Source organism: Empidonax traillii, unplaced genomic scaffold, assembly GCF_003031625.1.
Source record: "Empidonax traillii isolate 1590-97213 ecotype Southwest subspecies unplaced genomic scaffold, ASM303162v1 scaffold103:size1334136, whole genome shotgun sequence".
NCBI classification, from domain to species: domain Eukaryota; kingdom Metazoa; phylum Chordata; class Aves; order Passeriformes; family Tyrannidae; genus Empidonax; species Empidonax traillii.
In genome coordinates this window covers 571,946-585,815 of record NW_020955296.1, presented here as the reverse complement: position 1 = coordinate 585,815, position 13,870 = coordinate 571,946, and the positions used below count along the sequence as shown (strand labels likewise).

Here is a 13,870-nt window from a genome sequence, read left to right as displayed (position 1 = left end):
CCTATGGAACACATACCAGGAATCTGTGCAAGCTGCAAAATGAGGCATTCTGTTCAGAACCACAATTTTTTCAGACTTTTAGAAAATGTAAAACTACCTCTCCTCTGATCTGTTGGGAGAGAAGTCAAGCCTTATGAGGTAATTCTGGATCTGTAGAAATCAAAAGGTCTTTTTATCTCAAAATGATGCATGAAAGGAGATATCATGTCACTATGATTTAACTCCCCTGATGAAATAAAAGAAATCCCAGAAGATAAATCCACTCCTGACAATGGCATATGTGGGGAAAAGATTTTGAGTAGTGAGGTTTGGTGCATATTGGCTCCTCTGACACAGAATTGAAAACTCTGCTAGCAGGCAAGGCATTGTGTGCCTTGTGGCCAGAGAAATGCCACAGCAGGACACAGTAAGCCATGCTTCCTGTCTTGGGCCAATTGTGATCTCAAATGTATTTCACCACCATCACTGAAATCCTCTAGGGTCAGCTGGGGGTCTAGCTCAGGGACTTTAAATGTTGCAGCATGCTCCTTTCAGCTAATACAAATGATATAGCCTTTGTCGTGACATATATTGCACAATTCTTACTCCTTCTTGCTCTTTCGAGCCCTGTTAGATGAAGACATTTGCTCATTCATGAAGTAAATCATTGGAACAGACTATTGATTTAAACCAAATTATTTTACAATTCACTTGGCAGACAAAACCAAGTGTATGATTATAGGGACAGTGAGGACCACCAACACAGATATGGACAGAATCTACCCTTCTTCACTTGTTTTGTTCCAAAGACTGTCATTCATGGTGCCAGAATTCTACCTTTTAGGTGGCTGAGGGGGAAGACACATTTCCTATGACTGACTGGCTAGAGCATCAAGCACAGGGCTCAGCTGGGGTATGTGTCTTTAGCAGAGAACAGCTGATCCACACAGTGGAAAACAGCAGACTGTTTGATAAGGCTAATTCCCTACAAGATTTTTTGTGTGCTTTTCCCCAGTTCCATTTCTGGTTTACCTTTTTACACAGACATAAAGCTCCAGAATGATTCAGTGGAAATTTTAATGAACTGCAAGCACCGTGTCTTAAAAAATGCCAGAGGAAGTTCAGTGTGTTCTCTGGCAATATGACTGACCTGACCTACACATCAATGACACTCCTAGCAATTCATGGCCTAGCAATCAGTGACCACCCTGGAGGCTGGTCATACACACAGTGCCTGTACTCACAGTTTTCACAGCGATTCCCTGTGTAGCCAGCCAGACAGGCACATTTGTAGGCACTTCTTTTGTCTAAAATGCACGTTCCATCATGAAGACATGGAGATGAAGAACAAGCTGTAAAAGAAAAGCAAGACCATTCATGGTCTCTTATGGGATAGGGGACCTATCTGGTTTTCCTCATGGTGGTTGTGTCTTGGGGTAAATTATATATTCTGATTAAAAGTTAGGAAGACGCAGTAAAGGGCCTGATGCATGTCAAAAAGTCTTCTGCTGTTACTTACTAGAGAAGGGATCTAATAGGGGTGAGTAGTAATTTACCCAGCATTCATTACTTTTACCATTTTCCTTTAAAAGTAGTAAAGGGTAAGAAAGGTTTGTGAAAGAAAAATAATTTACACTAAGATCAAATAATGTTTTGCCTAAATTAAAGAAGTTTAATAGCAACCTACATTTCTGTTGCCATTCATTCCAGAGTTTGTTTAGGGATAAGTTCTGGGTTCTGGTGGGGGTTTTGGGTCTTGAATCTTGTAATTCTAGACTTTGGGAGTTGCTTTGTCCATGAGGAGTACTTCTTCAGTTTTTTGGTTCAGGCAGCTGTGATTGATCATGATGATCCTAAATTTTCTGGGGAAGCTCTTGCATGCAACGAGTCTAGCAGTGATACACATCAAACTGTACACACTAGCATAAATTAATATCAGAATGTGTAACTGTGCAATTAATATCAATGCATTCCACTGTGTAATAACACACACAAACACTTTCTTTGGTGGCTGCTCTAAGGGGAGATGAGTGAGTAGGACTGCCATGGTTTAACCCCAACTGGCAGCCAAGTACCGCAAAGCCACTCACTCACTCCACCACCTCTGGTAGGGAGGAGAATTGAGGAAGCAAAAGTAAAACTCACTGGTTGAGATAAGAACAGCTTAATTGAAACAAAATAAAATTTAATAATAATAGCAATAATAGTAATAATAATTACGTTGAAAGGGAGAGAGACAGAGAAATAACACCTGAGAGAAAAAAAACTGTGCACAACACAGTTGCTCACCCCTCACTGACTGAAGCCCAGCCCCTCCTCAAACAGCAAATGGTGGCTCCCAGCCAACTCCCCCCAGTTTATATCCTGAGCATGACATTCTTTGGCCACTTTGGGTCAGCTGTCCTGGGCATGCTCCCTTCCAGCTTCTTGCGCATCTCCTCACCGGCAAAGCATGAGAAACTGAGAAGTCCTTGATCTAGACTGAGCACTACTTAGCAACAACCAAAACATTAGTGTGTTATCATATAAAGTCCAAAATGCATCACTGCACCAGCTACTAAGAAGACAATAAACTATATTCCAGCTGAAACCAGGACAAGAACATAAATTAATCTCAAAAATGCAAAAAAAATTAATTTCCACTTGGATTATTTTCCAAATTGAGTGTGGATTTTAGTGGACAGAAAGTAGATTCAAAATCTCAAGATTTAGATCTAGCTTAAGATTCAAGTAATTCCAACACCTGAGGAGTTCAGGATCTGATGCCCTTCTTCAAGTCTATTTTAATAAAACAAGATTCTGCAGCAAAGTTCATGTCTGGATCCATACCAGCAGTGGAGTTCAGTTTCAGTTCACATTGACTACAAAACATTTTCCTTGCCATCTTAGAGAATTATCCAAGCATGCTTGATAGCTCATACATTAAACTTGGAAATCATAATTGCTAGAAAGTTCTGCATTCCAATTCCTTTACAGATCATCTTTGTCATTCCATGATTATTTTGGTAATAAGGAAATAAGAATGCTTGTACCAGCTGCTGAGTGTTGCAACCAAAAGCAACCCACCCTGGGGGTCCTGTGGTGAGGTTGTGTACTACGACTTTAAAGCATTCACTCTGCTGCAGTCCAGGCTCAGCAGTTTTCCTTGCAGAGACTTCACTTGAAGCAGAATCATAGAATCATAGAATCATACAATATTTTGGGATGGAAGAGATCTGTAAAGGTCATCTAGTCCAACCCCCTTCAGGGACATCCTCAACTAGATCAGATTGTTCAGTCCCCTGTCCAGCCTGAGCTTGAATGTTTTCAGGGACATGACATCTACCACCTTTCTGGGCAACCTGTTCCAGTGTTGTGCCACTCTAATTATAAGAAAATTCTTCCTTATATAGGATCTAAAATTACCGTCTTACATCTTACATTCATTACCCCTTGTCCTGTTGCAGCTGTCTGTCCCCATCTCTGTTATAAGCCACCTTTAAGGACTGAAAGGTTGCAGTAAGGTCTCTCCAGAGCCTTCTCTTCTCCAGGTTGAACTCTGAAATTGTCTCAGCCTTTCTTCATAGCAGAGGTATTCCAGCCCTCTGAGAATATTTGCAGCCCTCCTCTGGACTTGCTCCACGCATCTGTCTGCCTGTGGTGAGGACCCCAGAGCTGGATACAATGATCCAGGTGGGGTCTCACCAGAGTGGAGTGGAGGGGCAGAATCACTTCCCTCAACCTGCTGGTTCTTTTCCTTTCGCCCAGTACACAGTTGGCCTTCTGGGCTGCAAATGCACACTGATAGCAGATGTCCAGCTTTTCATCCACCAGTACTCTTAAGTCGTTTTTGTCAGGACTGCTCTCAGCAAGTTCATCTCCCAGCCGCTATCAATACCTGAGGTTGTTCCAACTCAAGTTCAGGACACTTGTCTTTGTTGAACCTCATGAGGTTCACATAGGCCCACTTGAGCTTGTCCAGGGCCCTCTGGATAGCATCCCATCCCTCATTCATGTCAACCACACCACTCACCTTGGTGTCATCTGTAAACTTGATGAGTGCTCACTCCATCCCTTTGTCTATGACACAGATGAAGACATTAAATAGCACTGGTCCCAACATGGGCTCCTGAGGGACACCACTTGTCACTGCTGTCCATATGAGATGTTGACCACTATCCTTGGAATCCAACCCATTGTTCATCCTCTGAACAGTCCACCCATCAAATCCATATCTTTCCAACTTAGAGAAAAGGATGTTATGGCCATGCCAAAGGCCTTACAAAAGTCCAGAGAGATGACATTTGCAGCCCTTTCCTTTTGTGCACTGATGTTGTCACTCCATTGTAGAAAGCCACTAGGTTGGTCAGGCGGGATTTGTCCTTGGTGAAGACACGCTGGCTGTCTCAAATCACCTCCCTGTCCTCCACGTTCCTTAGCACAGCTTCTAGGAGCATCTGCTCCATGATACTCACAGGCACTGAGATGAGGCTGACAGGTCAGTAGTTCCTGGGGTCCTCTTTTCTACCCTTTTTTAAAAATAGGTGCAATGTTTCCCCTTTTCCAGTCACCTGGGACTTCATCTGACTGCCATGACTTTTCAAATATGACTTGGCAACTACATGAGCCAATTCCTCAGGACTCTGGGGTGCATGGTGTTGGGTCCAGTAGACTTATGGTATGTTCAGGTTCCTCAGGAGGTCACAGTCCCGATCTTCTCTTACAGTGGGAGGGACAGTGCTCCCTGTCTTGCAGTCAATCTGCTTGAGAAGTGTGGGAAGAGAGGTTGCCAGTCAAAATTATGACTGAGTCAAAAAAGACAGGCTCTGTCTCTCCCTGCAGCCAGACCTGGATGGCTCCATGTTTTTGTAGAAGCTCTGCCTGGGTTATCACCTCCTTTCTGGCATGTGCAGAGGACATAGCTCACTGCTGAGTGGATACCGTGGCTGGGTTCAGCTCTGCAGCTACAGCAAGACCTCGCCCCCGCTGTGCACTCAAGCACTGCATGATCTGCCGCACACCGCCCGTCTGCTCTGCATAGGCACGGTGGGGCACAGAGGGGTGGTTGTTCTGGCATCGTACAGGTCTCCTCAGCACTTCCCACAAGAGCTGTTCAGGCGTCTCCCACCTCAGAAAAAGCCCCCATGTGCCAGGATCTGTCACTCTGACACCATATGGACCGACCTCAGAGTAGCTTCTCTTGGACAAGTCTCCTATATCCAGATGGCATGAGACAAGAAATATATAGATGCCACATATGGACTTCTCTGGAGGTTTCATGTGGTGATGTAAGAGCAATTCATACATGGGTAGACAACACTTCCAGGTGTCATTGAAGACTAACGCCTGACTAAAGACAGTAATTAATTTGTTAAAATGAAATATATATGTGGCAATTTTAAGGTATCCAACTAATATCACTGAGAAAGGGAAGGAGAAGCAAAAGACTGTACAGATTGATCTTTTGTAGTCACTGGTTTGAAGCTAGCGAACTTTCAGCTTTGTCTTTGCTACAGCTTTGTCTCATGATTATGGAAAAGTAAGCATGTCAAGCGGACAAGGATAAGTTCAGAAACTGTCAGATGCTGTCCTTGAAAATGCCTGATATTCAAGAGCACTAAATATTTTTCCTTTTTAAAGGAGCCTTGATTTCCTGGATTAAGTCAAACAACATGGGACAATACTATAAAAGGTTAAAGCCATTACGTTGTGTCAAAGATTGCTAGCTTAGGGGTACAGAAAGTAAAGCGTTATTATTGAAAGTCAGTAACAGACTTTCATCTAACTGGATCCAGCATATGACCTTAAGAGACCCTGATGGCTCCCCATCTGGCCCCCCACGCTTCTTATCTGGATTCTGTTGAGTGACTTCTAGTCACTCATGCCAATTCACTGGTTCTCATTTCATACTTGGCATGAGATGGGACCTAGCACCTGCCCCAGACTAGGCAGCAGAGCAGGTTGTGGGGTTTCATCCTTTAATAACTACACATGCAGTGACCTTTCCTAAAGAAGATACAGGCTTTGCAGCTTATTTTGTATCATTCACAACCTTTCTGGCAGTTGAACCAGTGACATCTGTACAGTCAGCGCCCCTGTTTCAGCAAGCTGGGACTTCTAAGCCAGCACAGAGCTCACAGGAAGGGAAGCCAGAAAGGGAAGAAATTCCAAGAGTTCACTTTTGGCAGCATAAGATGCTTCTTCAGTCCTCTCTACTACTCCACTAAGGTGCTAGGGACATCAGATCACGTCCATGGCCTGGTCCACATCCTGTAAGCACCTACGCTGCTGCTGCTCTCACCTGCAGCATAGGAAATTGCTCCAGTAAGCTCTGTGAAATCTGTTCTAGGGACTTTGGCTCTTCCACAGTGCTGTGCACAGAGGGAAATTTCAAGGGAAATGCTTCAGTTTTCAATGTGTTGCCAGAGCTTTCGATCCTGTGCTGCCCCCGCTTTCAATTTTATGCTGCCCCATGAACACTGTATTCTTCCCTTAAATGGTCCTGCTGGCCAGGTTAATGCTTCACATAAAAAGACACTGGGAGTGTTTGAAAAGCCTTTCACTGCAGCTACACATTAGACCAGAACAGCCTCATAATAAAGTGCACAATAAGACCTCCTCACAAACTCCAAGAAGCCCTTTACAGCGTGCTCTGTGTGGATTACCACACTTGCAGCCTCACAGCCTCAGAATAATTACTGCTAAAAATGGGGCGGAAATAAAGTGCTCAACCATATTCGAATACCAAGTGTTCCCTGCTGGGCAGAGAAAACAGAACCAATTCAGCTTGCACCATATGGAAAATGTTAGTTCCCTGAGTGTAGGCAGCCCTTATGCAACATAGCCCACGCCACACTCATTTGTTCTATATCACCTCTCCTGCTGTAAGCCCAGGCAAACTATCAATAGCTAACTGCTCCTGCTATGTTACTAGCAGGTACTAAAAGTGACATTTCAAGAGCAGGGCAGGCTAAGAAACAGCATAGGTGCTGCATCCAGAAGTACGTACATTTCAGATTGCTTTTTACACGTCTGCTCATTGCTAAGAGCTGATCCTCTGTAGGTTTGTGTATCTATATAAGGGTTATGTAAACTAACTAAATTTCCTGAGTTAGATATACCCAGAATGACCTCATGTAATGTGGGTCACTAGGGTGTGCAGAAGGCAAGGTATGGTGAGTCATAGATCCTGCAGGGTTTATCTGTGGCAAAGCAGCACAGTCTGATTAATCTTCTGTGCTGGGGGTACTGTGGATAGATTTGACCAAAATTCCACACATAGTTAAACAAGGAAGATCCAGAAAGAGCACAGAGGCTGCTGCAAATGCAATGGAAAAATGAGGAGCCAGCTACACTTTAAATGCTGTTTTACAGTCAGAAAGAAACTATGGAAAGCCATGTAAGAGGCTCAAGCACTGAATAGTAACAAACCCAGTAATTCTGGAGTCCTGCTTCTGTCATTCATAACGCTGAGATCGCCACAGAATATGAAATGCCTCTTCTTTTATTTTTTTCTTAAAGAAAATAATCTGTCCTTTGTACACTCTTTTTTTTTTTTTTTAAGCCCTAATGGTACACAAGCCAACACAAGAATTCTGGCAGGGCATGAGGCTTTGCATCAGGTTTTTGGTAGTTGAAACAGTGACTCTGCTCCTGCATACAGCATTGAGCAATTCTTCCATTGCAGATACACATGCCCCTTCCTCTATTTCCTTCTGTGCTCTTAATTCTTTGATTCAAACTGAACAGTCACACAAAACAGCAGCTTTTCTCCGTTGGCTGATGTGTTTGTTCTTCACACAAGTAGAAAGAATTCAGTCTTTTTTAGAAGAGCCTCACATTCACATGCCATCTGACAGCTTTTGAATCTTCCCCACACTGATTTTATGTAAGTTGCTGTTGGCAACACAGCATGAAAGTTTTTAATGAAGCAAAACAGGGAAAGAGATTAGTGAAATTGAATTAATGAGAATGAGTGGCATGTTCCACATTTGGATTATTTTACCTGTAATTTCTTCAAAGACAGCATGAAATCCATCAAAGTTCTTGGATCCATCAGACTGGAAGAGGACATGGAGTGAAGACCCAGTGCTTTGGATTGGAGGTGGCCTCTCATTTCCACAGAATTTCTTTATTATTCGACTGTCCAAATTGTCCCCATCACGGACCTCCACATAGTCATACTGGCACATATAGTCAAACTCCAGGCTCAGCATAGAAAATCTTGGGGAACAAGGACACACAGTCAGACTGCATACCTGTGCACCCTGGATATGATTTATTTGCATATTTAGCTATGTTATTGCCTACCCCCCTCAACGAATCGAGTCCCTAACCACATGAAGTCCCCCTCACTGCATCTCAGTTTTTGCTCAACTCTATTCATTGCTCCATGAGAATATTAAAGTGTCAGAGCAGTGAAGTCTAAATTGAAGTCACACCGTTTGTTCACGTGCATCAGGTTTCTAATCATAATACAATGTCAGAACTTTCATAGAGGGTCAGATAATATGGGGGCATATTTCTATCATGGTCATTTGCTAAAAATTGCTCTATTTCCCCTAAATAAAGTTCTAAGTACTGAAAGTAGTAGCATCAAATAACAAGGTTTAAAAGCTATTTACATTGTGATCTTCAGAAGTCAGCAATTAGGGATACAAGAAAAGCTTGGGGATGTAAGAGAAATGGAATCAAAATATTACAGCACGTTTTGCATTAGAAAGCAAAATGGTAGTAAATCCCCAATGTCTGGCACTTGCCCTTCTTCTGAGAGCAGAAATAAGGCACAGGGGTTAGTGCAGAAGGGAAATATTTCAATCCTTTTCCCACAATGTCTGCCTTTCCTAGCTTCAATCCAGGCCCTGTGCGAGGCTTTTGTTCATTAACAGCCATGCTATATACTGCTATTTGAATTGAGTTGGGTACAGAGCCAAAGCATCCCACCAGAATATGAATGAGAAATGAGTGAGATACACCCAGTGCCTCTGGAGAATAAACAATGGCCAGGGAGGATGGGCCTTGGTAGAGCAGAAAAAGAGAAGATATGGGCCTGGGAGAGACCATGTTACTACTGTTCAGCAGGATATTTTATAGATGAAACTTGTTATGTACTCAGTCTTCCTGAGAACCCCTACCACTGCAAACGTGTATTTAGGATTAGGCTTATCTCCCACACTGCCAATTCCAGTGGGGTGCTACTAATTTGCAGACTGCATTTGCACACCAAAGAAGAGAGACAAAATTTTGCATCTGCTGATGGACCTCACAGTTTGAAGGGAAAGAGAGTTCTGGAGCCTATTTCCTGTTCTTCTCTTCTTGGCACCCAGGCCCCCATGTTAAGGAGGGTCCTATGTTATGTGAAATGACCTTTCTTTGACTTTACTCAGTCATTTTTGTCCAGGTCATATGGTTAGTTTTAGAGTATCAGGAGTAGACTACATACAGTGCAGTTGCAGGAAACTACATCAATGGAGCCCCATATTTTTTAAATCATCTGATGGTATGTAGTATAAGAAAAAAAAATATCTGCTTTAAATATGCATTACAGAGCAATAATTCAACTTAGCTTTGCATAAAATGCATGAGTTGAATTCTAGTTCTGTCAGGTTTGTCATAGACAACCTCACAGGTATCAGGTTATACACTACATCTTCAAAACATTCTTTCACTGTTGAAACATACCCCAGGGATATATCCTTATGGAAGTGATAGAGCAATACAAATTAACCCATTCATCCTTGTTACACTTATCAGGCTACAGTTTATCCTGAAACCCAATCCTAAAAATATTTACTGTTTTTCTGACCTGGTAGTTTCTGATTAAAATTAAGTAGGTGTGTGAGTACCGAAGGAAAGTTTCTGGAAGGCCCATCACCTGCTGGGAGCAGTATTGTTTCTACATGTAAAGGTAAACTGTGTCTAGCAAATGTGTCCCTGAACAAAGAATATGAAGACATACGAATGAAACACATAATGAAAGAATGATACACAGAATATTCTCTTTAATTGTTTGTTTTCTCTGTTTTAAAAAATGAGGAAAACAGAGTGGAAAATGTGAAAGGCATGGGGGTTCTGATCTGCATTCTATTTAACTTGGCATAGAAGCAGATACACTGTACTGACGACATGGGATCCCATGATTAAGACTCAGAATTGGCAGATCAGGAAACATGCCAAAGCTTTTAAAAACCTCTTGGCTATGGCCCAGTTGACGGGACCCTTTACAGACCATGAAGTCTATTGCTGTTTAAATCACAGGTGCAGGCCATGTAATGAATCTCAGTTCCCTCACCAGTGAAGCTGTAACTATATCATAACTCTCTTGGATATTATAAAAATAAGCATGCTAATTTCATGCAACAGGTCATCAGATACAAAATACAAAGTATTGCCTTGACTTCATCAGTGTCTGTAGTGTGAATACATTCACCAACCCCTCTAAGGAAATCTTCTAGCCTAAGGAAATAGTTAAAACTCTCTGCTGAGACATTAAAGAAAAAGATTGAAAGTTGTGAGCTACTTCTACTGTGGTATGACATCCCTGACATGGCTCAGGCTGAGAGAGCTTATACATCACACCCCAAAACAAAACAAGGCTGGGAAAAGAGGCAGGGAAAACAAACTACCACCACAATATGGGCACTATTTATGATAACAGCTCTTCTAAGCCAACTCCCAAAGGACTGCATGGCACAGCTTAAAGCAAGGGAAGATTTATCTGTGCTCCTGAGAGTTTTACTCTTCCTGCTTTATGTAAGCAAAGACAACCACTTTGTTCACCTTCTGTATCACACTGTCCCCATCCCTGCCCTTGCAAACCATCAGGGTGGCAGCAAATAGGATTTGTGCACAGAGAGAATGAAGAAAAGAGTTCTTTTGTTAGCAGTTGTGCTGATTCAGCAGTTTCCACCCACAGAGGGGATCAGCATGTTTGTATGAAAATCCAGTGAAGGAAACAGGGATGTCAGACTCAGGAGGAAGGCTCTGGTGGCTAGCTTAGCTGTACCTCCCTTTCTGTGTAGGAATGGCCTAAAAGAGAAGTTGTAGGCTTATTGTACCAGTTTGCCACAGTATCTAATTGCTGAAGTACCTCAATGGCCAGCTTTGAGGTGGCCCACCTTGAAAACAGCTGACTCAGAATACACTACACAGGGTTATCTTATGTGAAGTCCTCCTGTTCTGTGTTGTCCCTGAAGGTTTCCTCCGTGCCTCCTGCAGGACTTGCAGGGTGGCAGGGTTAAGTGTGGACACTGAGGAGAGTTTCTGATCTTTCCCTAAAAGTACTGTGTCATCTGCTGGGATTTTTAGACACTTAGACATTAAACTCATCCTCAGGTTAGGCAAAGGGCTTTAGGCTTCTCCAACACTACCCATCTCAGATAAATGTAGATGCTTACAACAGAAGATTGGTAGCTCAGGCTTCCCTCTTGGAGACTTTCATAGTTGGAATATAACAATTATGTTACATCAAGGAGACACCTAGTATTGTGTTTGTTTGCAGGAAGGCTGGACATGGGGAGAAAGTGAAAGGCACTCTCTGCAGCAAGCTCCTCATGTTAAAGTTTTGCATTTTCTGGTAACAGCAAAGATAAATAGAATGAACTGTACAGATCTCATGTGACATATCTTCCTAGTACGCATATAGGTGGCCCTTAGGGTCCACGATGGAGGTCTGATTTCTCAAAAGAGTTAGCACATCTGCTAACTTTACATCTCTTCAATCTAGTGTCCTTTGTTAAAATAGCCTTTTCTCTGTTTTTTGTACCTTGTGCCTGATGCCACCTGGCTGTCAACATTCTACCCAGAGATGGGTGCATTCCCTAGTGATGCATGCACAGGATCCATTTCCACTCTCAGACCCACTCCTGTAACAGTGAAGACAGGGTGACATCTGTAGCTCCTGAAGCATTTTTAAGCCTTACTATTAAGCCTTGACAAAGCCTGGTTCAGAAATGAGGGGGAAAATATCAGCTCCCTGAGCTTGTGCTGTGCAAATCATGCACCTAAACAACATCTTTTAAATACAAGGTAGGTAACACTCATGTATGCTGAGACTGATGTGAAGTTGTGTCATGAAAACACAAAACTCCTCCTCACAGCATTGCTCCTGTCTCTCCTACACATTTCTCCAAAGTCAAGAGGTTAAAATGCTATTCCAGGCATTAGTTGCAGCTGCTCATAACTACACGATAGGCTTGCACTTGCAAGTCTGAAAAATGTGCATTAGTGTGGGAAAGCCACAAGCTCTTCTTTTCTATTCAATTGACTTGTCTTCCTCTTATTAAGTCTCTCTTCAAACATACAGGAACACATACAAACCTTTTAAACATATTTCAACTGTTTGTGTGTCTAGCATAGCTCTTTTTCCTGGGCTCCAAAGTTGGTGAAAGGGTTGATGTGAAGGGTGTAGCTACTCTTTTTATCATATTAGCTAGTGGGTTTTGGATACCACCCACTGCCACACTTCCTGCTGCATGTGCGAGCATCCTGCTACACACATGTGAAATCAATCCAACAGGAGGTTTTCCTGCACTTGGCAGAATACCCAATCAAAAACTGTGAGCTTGAGTCAGAAAGGACAGGTTAGTAAGTCTAAGCATACATAAGTCAGAAGAGCGATGACTTGCAGGAGAACTAATCACATCCTCCAGACATAGGAATGGTAAGAGGAATAACTGAAGCTGGTAGAAGACAGGGCTGGTAAAATAACTGAAAGAAAAATAAGAGAGGGAAAATGTAGGCTAAATGCAAGGCAGGTCCCACAGGCAACTCTCTCTTTGCATGAGATGTCATATTAAAATATTCCTACAGCTTTTCTTCAAAGAATGTCTTAGTTCAGCCTTGTACTGTCTTCAGAAAATGTTGGGTTCTCTGGTATAAAGATCTTGAAAAGACCTTTAAAGAGATACATTGAGCTTAAAGTCTGAGAAACTTTCCTTAGCATCTAGCTGTCCTAAATGGAAATTGAAAGCACAGCACTGATAATTTGTCCAGTGGTTGCCCATCACAAGCTAGACCAGGGGAAAGAACTGAGATGCCAAATGCAAAGTGGTAGCTATACCTTCAGTGCTCCAGAGCTCACAGCTGTTGACCCTCGTTGGCTCTTGGTTATCCACATGCCCCAGTGTCCACCTGAAATCAGTGCTGCCTAAAAGTCAACATGACCCACCTTAATTCAATGTTAAATCCGGGTTGAACATGGATAGTCCATTCACATCGTGCATTCAGTGGGTAACCCTCCAGCAAAATCTGACCTCTGGCAGCCCGAAAAACCTGCCCGCACCCTGGGGAGCAAAAGAAGAAAAAGAATCTGTGTGAGGGACCTGCAAGAGACATTTGAAGAAAATACACATAGAAACAACCCCAGAATGAGAAGACAGGATGGCTTAGGAAGATACACACTTTCTCACAAGGCAGTATATAAAATAATAGGACAGCCACACGATGGTCATAAAGAGTTACGACTCTGCTGGAGTATTGTTTAGGCTAAGAGCAGCCAGAGAAAAGTTTAAGGTGATTGCTTCTCCCTGGCTTGTAACGTAGCCCCATGAAACCATTTCTTGCAGCTTTTGCCTCACAATTAATTAGCCAGCCCACCCACCCAGCTGACACTCCAGCTTAGAATAGTTTTTGATAGAGCCCATGCTGACCTGTGCAATCACTGATGCTGAGGAAGCTGGTGGGAAGGTGGCAAAACTACAGTGAGTACTTGAATTAGCTCAAGTGAGCAAAAGAATGAGAGAAGGAGCTGTTGCACTTAACATCACAGTTTCTAGTCCTTCACAAGAAGGGAGGAAAACAGCTGATGCAGTCCTGGAGGAGACATGTTTGCCATAGAATCACAGAATTATGGAATCAACCAGGTTGGAAAAGACCTCCAAGATCATGAAGTCCACCTCGTGATCCAACACCA

General features: G+C 42.8%; 1 protein-coding gene across 2 annotated transcripts in view; it reads right to left on the bottom strand.

Annotated features, from left to right (window-relative positions):
* Positions 1-13,870, bottom strand: part of PAMR1 (peptidase domain containing associated with muscle regeneration 1) — a 59,612-nt gene that overhangs the window by 28,432 nt on the left and 17,310 nt on the right. For both annotated transcript variants that reach the window (XM_027882182.1, XM_027882183.1), the window contains exons 4-6: positions 13,127-13,241; positions 7,964-8,181; positions 1,224-1,331 (exon numbers count right to left, since the gene is read on the bottom strand). In XM_027882182.1, coding sequence (XP_027737983.1) covers positions 1,224-1,331; positions 7,964-8,181; positions 13,127-13,241 — 441 coding nt within the window. The remainder of the gene's footprint in view (positions 1-1,223; positions 1,332-7,963; positions 8,182-13,126; positions 13,242-13,870) is intronic.